Below are 12,474 nucleotides of genomic sequence, written 5' to 3'. Positions count from 1 at the left end.
GTGGAAGATTGGTTACATTTTGAGATTTTTGGTTGTTTGTATGCTTCTTAAAATATGCAAACATTTGTTTACAGTTGCAGAAAATGTTATGGGATCCTTGCGGTGTTGCTTTTCCAGTAGGTAGCCTCTGTGGCTGGTGGCATATTTGTATGAATTCTGCTCAGCCCGCTGGGCTTGTTTCGCCTACTCAGCCTGGCAGGATTCACTTGGCTTGTTCTACCAGCCTAGATTGCATGCCTGCCAAGGGCAAGCCAGGCGTGGAGCAGCAAGGGGTGGATGAGTGAGTGAGTGAGGGGTCCACGACTGCACACGGCCAGGCAGGCTGGCTGCTGTGGTGGGAAGGGCAGCTCCAGGTGCTGGCACAGATGCCAGCTCCATGAAAGCCTGTGGATTGATCTGGTGCTCTGCAAGCAGCTTCCACAGAGGGCACCCACATCTGGATGAGGGGAACGTGGTGGCATGCAGTAGCTTGGAGATGACAGAAACCACAGAGTTCCAAAGAGGGCGTCATAGCCCTGGCTCAGAGAGCCTCTAGAACTGGGATCCCTGAAGGGCCATTTTGCTGCTCTTGTCTCCTCATCACCCACAATGTGGCAAGTCAGGGAGGTATGTTTCAGCACTGTTTCTGTTACTGCTCTTTCAGTCCTGCCATTCAGGACCGAGTTTCCCAAGTTCTTTTCCTGCCATTCAGAACTGAAGTTCCCAAGCTCTTGTCCCTCATCTAGGAAGAATTAGGTATGTTGACATCTGAAGGGTGAGCAAAGCAAAGAGTGTTTCATTGAGCAACAATACATCTCTCGAGAGACCCGAATTGGACATGCAGGCATGTCCTGAAGTCTGCAGCCCTGGGTGGACAGGCGATCTGAAGTGGGTAGCGCCTATCCTCAAGCAGGTTGTCCCAATGTTTGCCTGAGTCTGGGTGAGTCCAGTATTTTTATGGGCTTCAGAAGGGAGAAAGTACATGCTGATTGGTCCATGGGCCGCCATGGGTGGCCTGCAAAAAGGATCCTAAATGCTCACTCCAGTTCAGGAAATTGGCAGTCGAGCACCAGGCTTCGTGCCATAATTGGCTAGAAGGTAGGGTTTCACCATACTCGTCTTTTTCCATCCAGAAGCCTGTTTGCCTCCCACTGCCATTCATGGCGCCCAGGCTGTTTGTGCCTAAGAAGTGCCTGCAGACCTGCTCCAGGCCACCCTCAGCCCCACCCTGGCTTCTCTATCCTGCTCACTGGTGTCCAAAGTCCAGAGGAGGCTGAGGCAGCAGGGGGCTGGTGTGTCGGCACCACCCTGAGTGTGTGTACATCCAGCCAGGTGGTGATAGTGATTGGGGCTTGGTCACAGCTCTGCTCTGAAACTGGAGCAGGCTGTGGAAGCAGGGAGAGGCCAGACATTGGGAAAATACACTTCTTATGTACCGGGAAGGGGGCCCATGTCCACAGTCTCAGCTGGGTGGCTATTCCTGCACCAGGGAGATCTGGGCTTGCGCTCCACCAACTCAGAAGTGGGTGGGGCCCCTGCTGATTCCCAGTCCTGTTGACTCCAAAGAGTGCACAGCCTTATTTGCACCCACTGGGTTGTAGCCAGCATCTTTGTAGCAACTGCACTAGACAGGTCACTTCTGTCATCAAAAGGAATAGTATACAGTATGAAGAGATATATATTTGAAAAGTTTTAAGAGAAATTCGTTGTTTTCTGGATAGAATAGATGTTCACATAATGATAAATGAAGGAGACAGTGTCTTGATCCTCCATTTCACTTAAGTGACTCCATAAAAGATTGATGTGAAAAGGTCATGAAATTAACAAAATGAGTCTGTTTCAAGTATTATTACAGTCATACAACACAAAGAGAATCAAGTGTGTAGTAATTCTTATCTACTATAATTCTGGCCATTATAGAAGTCAACATATATCTTGTTGGGGCAAATTTCTTCCCATTATGTGATTACGCCTACCATAAATGATTATTTGAAGCCAGCCATCAGAAAATAATAACAGTTCACAGGATTTGAAAAAAGACAAAATCAAATCTTTTTCCAATACATATATCTTAATATTATAAATCATAAACCAGGAAAATGTCATTTTCCTTGGGACAACCTATTGCTTATAAGGTTGTCTTTGTAAAATTCTTGAATAATTTCCAAACTTTCTTACGTCTTTTTCAAAGGAGCATTAGCAGAAAGGAAGTTTTTAAATAGACAAAACAGAGGCATACCATAATTAACTCTAGAAGGAGGATTTGGCTTTTTATTATGGTGCTACTTTCACATAAATCAGAAAACCTACTAATTATCTATCATAAAAAATTCACTGGCAAACTGGTAGATTTTTCCTTTAGTTAATATTAAAGTACTTATTATGGTGTTTATTATTTATGACTATTATTTTGTTCTTTTACAATTTTAGAAAAAGATAATGACAGGTCTATCATTATTCCAGCAACTAAGCAAATATCAATAGAACAACCTAAAAATGCTTTCAATTCTAAAAAAAAAAAAAAAAAAAAAAAAACAATGGATTTTGTTTCTCTGTCTAGCTTAGCTACTGGTATATTGAAAAATGTTATGCCACATAGTAAATGCAAACTCTCAGACATTTTTGATGGTCTTCAGAATACTAGTTTTCAGCTCATGACTCACATTTAAACTTTGCCATTATGCTTTCGTTATTATTTTCTTTTTCTTTTCCTTTTGTTACCAAGACACTAAAACTTCTCAGAAAACTGGAGAAGGTAATTATATCAAATATCCTATCTTTATTGTGAAGTCTAGAAAGGTTTGATTTGGAATATGTAATGTTAATGCTTGTTAACATTAGCTCAAATCACTAGAAATAAAGGTTTTTTCAAAACAACCAGAAATGTTAATCTGAAGTTTGCTTTGAATTTTAAAAAATTCATTCTCTTCTTATTTAAGAACAAGTTACTCCACTAATACATATTTAAAAGTAAAAATGCTTCTAGTCTACTATATCATTAGCATATGTGGCCAACTGTGCATTCTAACTAACCAGTCATTTTAAAATCACTATGGTGATTAAATCTACAAATCTGTAAACTGTTACAGTCATGTTTTATGACCTAGGTCTTCACCAACACCATTTCCCCCTTTTCAACAACTGAGGTTGAACTAGGGCACAGTTGCCTAGCAAGGAACAGCATTCCTCTCCCCTGGTCAGAGCTAAATGTACACCTGTGGCTAGATTCTCACTATGAAATGTGAGCTGAACTAAAATTTGCAATTCTCACCTCACTCGGTTAAGGAAATTTCTAGATGTTTCTCTTTTCCCCTTTCCCCTGACTAAAATGGTAATGATGACTTATTTTGAAACAGAATGTTGAAGATGCCCCCCACTTAGTTGGCCCAGGTCCCTGAACTTGAAACCATTGAAATTTGGTGGCTTCCCATTACAGTGGCCTAAACTACCCTAACTCCATCTGATTACCCTGAGATTTAATGATTTAATGACTATCTAATAGAAAAAAGTCAACTGTCAGTGAAGGCAAAGAGAGGTATGGGTCAATAATTCAGTTATTCTAAGAAAAATAAATATTTTATCTTTAAAATCTCTCTTTTATACACAATCATTTATTAAATGCTATTTTTTCCTATAGAATTCAAACACAAATATTGGAATAAACATATTCCTGAGATGTAAAAACCATGTGTACCTCAGCTTACAGAGCTACTTAGAATTCTGCTTTCCATTTGTAACACATAACCTTCTGCTACACTCTACAAAGAACATAAATCTTGAGCTATCATTTTTATGTTTCCCCCAAATTCGATTACAGAAGTAGAAGTTTTTCCACTAGGAGTAATCCCAACTCAAAGGACCATCCTAATAACCAAATATTAATGTTATTTAGCATTTCTGAAAATTATGTGCCTCCAGTTGAGTCAGTAAAATGAATTTGAAAAAAATAGAGAGGGAATAAGGCAGATGAGGTTTGCAGAAACTATTCTGTGCTTCACTTTTCTTTTTGTTAAGAAAGGTAAGTGTGTTGGCCTCCAAAGCAACCTGAAATGGGATAGGCATATAGCCAAAGCTAGCAACTGAACATATTAAAAGAAAACACCATACAGAAATAAAAATATTCTACCATGAATGTCGTTTTTAAAATGTCAAGCTGGGAAACACTGCAATACAATGAGAATGGTTTTTAAATATGATTAATATATTATACAGTTAATTGTTGGACACCAATAAAATGTTGAACAACATATATTAGCTGAAACAATATAATTGTCAGCTAATAGGACTAAGCCTGCTCAGAAAATGATGTAAACCTCTTAGTTCTGTATTTTATTGGCCAGAATTCAGTCAAATGGCAGAATTCAGAATTTACGCCTATTAAGCATGGAGAGGAAATGTAATCCAGCTGTTTGCCCATGAGAAAAAAAAAATAGGATTCATCCAAACACTACTATGTCTTTACTCAATGAGCTTCAAAAGAATGAAGAGTTAATTGAAGAGGATGATCATTAAGCTTAAGTTTCTTTATAGTTCAGTTGAAATTTTGGTTTAAATTTAGACCTATTTAAACATTTAAATTCAATTACTTGCATTTATCAAAAAAGTAGTGTCCTTGTTCATATTTGGTATGGTATATATTTTTCAAATTTTCTGATTATTTGATAAAAATTAATCCTTTTAAGTACTCAAGAACTACGGAATGCATCATGATCAAGATACTGATTCCTAGCACCTCTGGGAGTTATGTGTGTACGATTGTGCAGATTACTAATACATGGTAGGATGCAACAGGGTTACCAAATTATCTTTATAACTCAGAATACAGAACGAAGTGGGATAATCAAAGGCAATTTTGTAATTGTCAGAAAAGTTCTGAAAGATCAAAATTCTCCCACGTGTATCCATGTGACTGCTGTTAATTTTAGTGCCATATAATTGGATAATTTTTGTTCTCTAAATTAACAACTTTATTAAGAGAATCTATTTGTAGTTAATAGTTGTGCAGAGATGGTACAAAATGGTACATTATACATTGAACAACACATTTGCATTTTTAAAATGTGCATTAAGCAAAGATACTTAATAAAGAAAATTAAATGAGCAATGCCCTGTTTCAATTTCTGACCTTGGCCTTGATGCCACAATATTTTAGCTAAAAGAGAGACCTGGAGGCACATTTCTATTAACAAGGAAATGAGCTCTAAATGAAAACCTAGAGAAACAAGACACCACTTAAGTTTATTTAAAGAGGAAGTTTAAGCATTAGATCACTTTCCTCTTTTCTTGGCGTTTCCAAAGATAATGAGACTTGTGGCAAGGGGCTTTGAAGAACACTGATGGGAATTTTAAGTTGAAACTGTGAGCGTTTTTTGTATCCACTTGGAAGAGTTGGCATATTTTTTGACAATACCTGATCTAGTTAAGTTAGTGAGAAAGTGAGTTTATATTCATCTGGTTCTTGAGAACACCAAAATAAACACATTTAGAGAAGTTCTTCAAAAGCAGAAAACTGTATACAGTAGTCCTTCTTTGTATATGGGGGATATACTCCAAGACCCCCAGTAGATGCCTGAAGCTTCACATGACACCAAAGCCTATATTTACTTTTTTATTTTTTTTTTTCAATCTGATAACCTAGACGTTATTAAGTGACTGATGTGCAGCCTGGATACGATGGACAAAGGAATGATTCAGCTTCAGGGCAGGCTGATGCAGGACAGCCTAAGATTTCATCAGTCTACACAGAATGGCATAGAATTTAAAATATGAGTTATTTAAAATTCTATGCCATTCTTAATATTTTATGACTACAGGTGACCTCAGGCAACAAACTGTGATAAATGATACTGTGGATAAGGAGGGATTTCTGTATCCCATAGCAAAGAACTAGAATCCATTCCAAAGGATTAGAAGCATATGTTACTACGTGAGAAAAAAGGAAATGAATAGATGATAATATACATGTGGGCAAGAATAACATTTTAAAATAGATTAAACAAGAATTCTTATTTGTTCTACATATGGTTTACATCTCAACGATTTCCATACATGCTATGGAGGATTTTCTGGTAATTATATTACATAATTTAATTTTGTGTAGATTCATCTAAAAGCAGCTTTGTATGAAAGGGTAAAACTGCGTGGTTCAGTGTGTTAAGTGTAGATGTGTCCCTCACATACCTTATCCCTCAGGACCTTAGCTCCTTTCTCGCTTAAAAGTATTTTAAGAAATTATAAAACACTAAAATCACCCTAGAACATGATGAAGTTCTCCAATATCTGAAATATTCATTATTGATTATCCTCAATTATTATCATACTCCAAATTTCAATTTTTCTTTGGATAGACAAAACTATTAAAGTATTCTGGAAATTAATGTAGACTCCCACACTCCTTTATATTTCTGCATATGCTGATTATTCAGTGTGCAACAACTGTCTATATCTTTTTGGACTGACTAACCTCTACATTTCCTTCAAGATACAGCTTAAAACCTTGTTAATGATGTTCCAACATAGTTAAGTGTCTCTTCACACTGCTTCCTCAATACTGTGATCTTATTTCCACCACTCTGTTTTCAAAGTGTATTTTATTTTTCATGTAGTTATTTGTTCCCAGAGACACTAGAGAGCTTGCTTTCTCTCTATACCAGGTAAGAACACGGCAAAAAGGCCGTGAGACCGGAAGAGAGCCTGAACCTGACCCTGCAGCCACCCCGGTCTTAAATTTGGATTGTCAGCTACCAGAACAATACAAAAATAACTTTTCTGTTGTTTAAGCTACCCAGTTTACGGTATTTTGTTACAGCTGTCTCAGGTGACTAACACGGTATATGCATTAACCATAAACTATAATATGTAATATAATATTGGTGCATAGGCATATAGTATATACAAATATGTATATGTATTATATATGTGTATATGTAGTATATGTATATATTTACAGAGTATATTTATGTATAAATTTACATATACACACTATATATATACACACGTGCAGTATATATATATATATATATACACACACACATATATATATACACACTATATATGTATGCACATAAACGCACACACATAAACACATACACACACACTGATTAGATGAAAAATATCATTGCAGATTACATGCCAAAATTGGAAAATGAATGACATGTTCTACCTGGCAATAATGAGAAACTAAGAGTCTACTTCTCATCACTCAGATTAGTAATCAGAATCGAAACCCCAAAATACAAAACTGTATTTTTGTTTGCATTAATTTTTTTTAAACTGTTACTCATCAAACCATTATTAAAACATTTTATATTAAATTGTCATATTAACTATTTACAACTTTAAAATATATATTATGTTAATTTAGAAATGTTTAAACTAAAATGGAAATTCTACTCATAAATTCATATTATATCAATTTTGAGAGACTCCTCTCAAAAATGCCCTATACATTTTATGTATTTCAAAATTGTACAGAAATCAATACCTATATTCCTCCTGTGTGAAGCGTGGGATCTCACCGGGATGTAAGACAAGAATCTTCACTGTGGCGCTGCTGGACATCACAGGCTCCCCATCATCAAAAGCAACCACCACCAACTTAAAAAGCAGTAAAAATTCAAGTTAAATGCTGTACATGAGAATGACATAAGAGCATAATTTTTATATGTATGTTTTTAACTAATGGATTTCCTGGTCATAGGAGAGGGAGCAAAGATCATTTCCTCAATGCCTACCATGCGGCAGACACATGCTAGAATATACCACGTCCTCACTTAATCTTTACAATAATCCAGCCAGATAAATGTTATTATTTTTACTAGACAGATGATAATACTCAAAAAGTAACTAACTCTATGATTTTTTTAAAAAAAGACCATTAAAACAAGCATATTATACTATATCTCTCCCATCGAAAACTCATTTCTGCAATTCCACTAGGGCCCACAGTAAATACACATGATTTTATAGCACCAGTATACTAATTTAAAAAGTGTTAAATTCAATCACATAAAAAGCATAGAGCTAATTAGGTTGCTCAAAAATAATTAATTTTTCTAGTGAATTAATTGTTTCTGAGATTATAGGGCAGAGATACTTCACTCTAGAGGATAAAATTAGAAATCTTTATAGTTTAACATTCTTTGGTATACTATCTTAAAAACAATTAAATTATAAGACTAAGTTCATTTTGGTATAGCAGAAATCGTTCAAATGATGAAAACTTGTATAGCAGAAATTGTTCAAATGACGAAAACTAAGAAAAAGCTTCAGTATTGTGATGTCTGATATTATTTATTACTGCAATAGGATTTATAATTGATGACTTTCTTTAATAACATATTACATCAAAGTAATTCTATGTTTACTTTAAGACATGTTAAATACTTTCAAAACTGTATGCTACTCTGGAATATAAATTATTTTGGAAGCTGCAGGTTAACAATATAAGCTAATTCAACCTAGATCACAGAAGACTGTAACCAAGGATTATCCTGAGAGGAACAACTGACCTTTGGGTTAATGCTATTTTACAAATAAATCAGCTATTCCAAACGTGGTAAAATCATGAGAATTGCTCGCTGATACTTACATGGTTAGCTGATAAAGCTATTTCCCTACTTTAGAGTCAAAGGCTTTATTCACAGTGACAAAAGTTATCTTAAGTAACTATTAAAGATGGCAATCTTCCCCCACTAAATGAAATAGTCTACTTACAGTAATGCAAAATGTTTTTAATATTTTCCTGACATGTAGAAACAAGAATTATTTGTCAAACATATTTTTAAATATGTAAAAACAAAAGAGGGAATATGTTCAATTTTATTAGTATTTGAAGAAAAAGTAAAATTTGACAAAAAATCAAATAGCTATAATATTTTCCTAGATATATGCAAAGATTAATATAACAACATCCAGTGTTGAGTGGTTATTAGGAAAATGGATACTCTTAGGAAAGATGAAGAATACATAGGAAGGGGTATTATAATATATCAAGAGTACTGATCTTAAGAAAAATATCACTAAGGGAAAATGATATTCATACAAGTAGTTGCAAGATAGCATTTATTTTAACAAAAAATGGAAACAGTCTAATTATAAAGCAACTTAGTATTATTATATTAAAAAGAAAAACATTATGTTACACTCCTATAGTAAAATATCATGAAACCACTAAAATAATAGCATTGATGTTACTTATTGGCATAGGCAATATATTATTGAATTTTAAAAGTAGTATAAGACTATGTTATTTAAAAACATATTTACATATTTGTGATTATATGAAATATCATAATAAGGATGGAGATCAAAATAGCAAATTCTAGGTGTCTCCAAGATGCAAGATAACAAGTGGTTTTCTTTTTGCTATTTTGTATGTTTCCAAGAGAAAAAAAGGTTTTTAATTTTAAAAAATTAAAAAGGAGAAAAATTGAAAAAAAATGTGCTGTCATATGTTAAGCCAAATTCTCTATCAAAATTAAACATCAAAAGACTACATAATGAAAAGACACACTGACCTTAAAAATTGTGGTAGGTTCTTCATTAAGATTGACTCGTGTTATTACTCTTCCAGAATCTTCTTCCACATCAAAAATACTGGCAGGATAAGGAAACTGAACATCATCTACCCTATACCTCACACGACTTGCAGGTAATCCCTAAGAGAAAATGAATCACTATTAATTTGCTGTCACCAAGTTAAAACAAAGTGCAATGATAATATTAAATGGATCTTTAAATTTCATGGTCTTTTGGAAGTGAAAAATTGTATTTCCATAATTTCATTCTTTCAGGGTTGAAATGTAGCCAGATTATTATTTCTTCATGATAACTCAATCTGAATCAATGTAGTGTCTCAACTACAGGTTATTTTTAAGTAATTTATATGAGAGAAAAATTAATGGTTGCTTTGGACATCTTCTCTACCAGTTTCCTTTAATTATGTGAATTACATCTGCCTCTCAAAACACCTTTTTTAGAAATTCAGATAAAAAATCTCATTTTTTTTTTTTTAATTCAGAGAAAGGGTTGTGCTTTCTTGCCCAGATTGGAGTACAGTGGCATGACCATAGTTTGCTGTAACCTCAAAACTTCTGGGTTCAAGTGTTCCTATCCCACTTTAGCCTCCCAAATAGCTGGGACTACAGGTGTGTGCGCCACCATGCTTGGCTAATTTGAGAAGAATGTGGTGAAGTACAGAAACAGGCATGAAAGCTAAAAAAATAAAAATAAAAAAGTTATTTACCGTCTACACTGTGTCGATTACCATGCTAGGTATTTATATACATTATTAAATTAATGCTCTATCCTTTAAGATGCCATTAATAATGAAGATGGTAGTAATAATGGTAAATTAATGATAGCTAACATTTGCTAAATGCTTACTATGTGCCAGAACCGTATTAAAACTAATATATGTGTACTCTATTACCCATTTTAAAGATAATGAACTTGTAGCTTATAGTAAGTTAAAGAATGCTGAAATATTTCAGGGATAGGGCAAGATGAGTTGGAACACCAAATAAAATATTTCACTTTTAAAGAAAAAATTTAAAATTTGTTAAGTTTGTAGAACAGGCGTCCCCAAACTACCGCCCGCAGACCGCACGCGGCCCCCTGAGGCCATTTATCCGGCCCCCCGCCGCACTTCAGGAAGGGGCACCTCTTTCACTGGTGGTCAGTGAGAGGAGCACAGTATGTGGCGGCCCTCCAATGGTCTGAGGGACACTGAACTGGCCCCCTGTGTAAACAGTTTGGGGACACCTGTGAAGAATCAAAGTGATTATAAAGGGACAATCAAAATTGTGCTGGCTGTCCTCACTTACAGTAGGTTTTAGATTGGTTTCATTTGGAAGTATATAGGTGACAGTGAGGTGGGCACATAACATTTGCAGTGCGTAGGCCCTGTACATTTCTCAAGTCCTAGAAGTCAAAAGATATCTCAAGCACAGAACCAGTATGTGGTAGGGTTTGACTTCAACCCTAAACACTACATTACAACGTTAACTTCTTTAGAGAAAGCAACACTTGTATTTGGACTTAATTATGGTGAGAATATAAGTAATTACTACAGAAGGTAATTGCATACCTGCATGAAGGATATTTCAAACTTGAAAACTTAGGGAATTTCAATGAGACTATAATGGACCAAAATAATTAGTTCCTTAATATCAGGGGATATCTTGATTTAGTAATTTGTCGTAAACACGTAATTATCAATAAATTACTTATTCAGGCACACGTAGTTTTCTTCATAATTACAGCAATCACATTGTATCAGGGATTACTAAACTTATTATTATAATTAAAAACAAACATTAAGTAATTTGTTTCCAAGTACACAAAACTGTTAACCCCTGATATGATTTCCAAAATTCTTTTTCCCCAAAGTCTTTGAGACAACTACTCTGATTTACTTTGTAACAGTGTAATTCATAAAATATCCTGACTATGATTTAACATCAGGAATTATTATAAAGGAATAACTATAATGCAGTTTGTATATACATATATATATACATATATAGCAGGCATATGACTTAGTCATATTTTAGTGCATCTAACTGGATGCCAAGGTATTCTTAAAGGAGAAAAGAAAAACAAAAACAAAAACAGCAGGTCAAACTCTTCATGTAACCACTGAGAAAGTCACGTGCTTTTCTTACTTCCTCCCCCCTCCTCTCTCTTTTTAACATCTGGAATGACCAATATGTTTGGACACATGTTGGCAAGTCTCTTATGCAGTGTGACAGTTAATATAATGTGCTTGTATAGTTCAGTTTCTACAGATAGGATACTGACGCAGCTACTAAAGATTACAAAAAATATTTGCTTTAAGGCTATTTACCACAAAATGTTTTGGGAAATGTGTTTTTCAAAGGTAAACATAACTCAATCCTTAAAAACATCAAATAATACAGTCCTTGTAAAATTTATTTAAATATAGTTGTTAATTTTATAAAGATGACATTGGGCACACATTTAGAGTTTCCTCATACAAGACAATTTATGTAACCAAAGGAAATTAGAAGTGAACCTTACCTGAGCTAGTAATCAATGACCCTATATTGTATGCCTCAAAGCCCTTCCATTTTTCTTGGGATAAAACAATTCTTAACACTGTTTTCACAATCTACCAGACTAAGCAGAATCCAACTTAGGTTTCCCTTCCCATCCTCCTGAATAAAGAAAAATGGTCTCTTTTCCGTTTTTGAAAGTTACTGTTCTTCCTCACACTTCAGGGCTTGATTCATTTTTTTTTTTTTTTTTTTTTTTTTTTTTGAGACAGAGTCTTGCTTGGCCACCAAGTTGGAGTGCAGTGGCACGATCTCTGCTCACTGTAACTTCCACCTCCCAGGTTCAAGTGATTCTCCTGCCTCTGCCTCCTGAGTAGCTGGGATTAAGTTGCACGCCACCATACCCAGCTAATTTTTATATTTTTAGTAGTGACAGGGTTTCACCATGTTGGCCAGGATGGTCTTGATCCTTTGACCT

The 12,474-nt window shown here is 35.0% G+C and overlaps 1 protein-coding gene across 1 annotated transcript in view; it reads right to left on the bottom strand.

Moving 5' to 3' along the window:
- The window catches only part of PCDH15 (protocadherin related 15), a 1,717,060-nt gene that overhangs the window by 132,708 nt on the left and 1,571,878 nt on the right, over window positions 1–12,474 (bottom strand). The window contains exons 30-31 of the mRNA XM_074382505.1: window positions 9,498–9,638; window positions 7,463–7,575 (exon numbers count right to left, since the gene is read on the bottom strand). Of these exons, the coding sequence (XP_074238606.1) occupies window positions 7,463–7,575; window positions 9,498–9,638 (254 nt within the window). The remainder of the gene's footprint in view (window positions 1–7,462; window positions 7,576–9,497; window positions 9,639–12,474) is intronic.

This window comes from Saimiri boliviensis, chromosome 12 (assembly GCF_048565385.1).
Source record: "Saimiri boliviensis isolate mSaiBol1 chromosome 12, mSaiBol1.pri, whole genome shotgun sequence".
In the NCBI taxonomy this organism is placed as follows: Eukaryota; Metazoa; Chordata; class Mammalia; order Primates; family Cebidae; genus Saimiri; species Saimiri boliviensis.
This window is presented reverse-complemented; position numbering and strand designations above follow the sequence as displayed.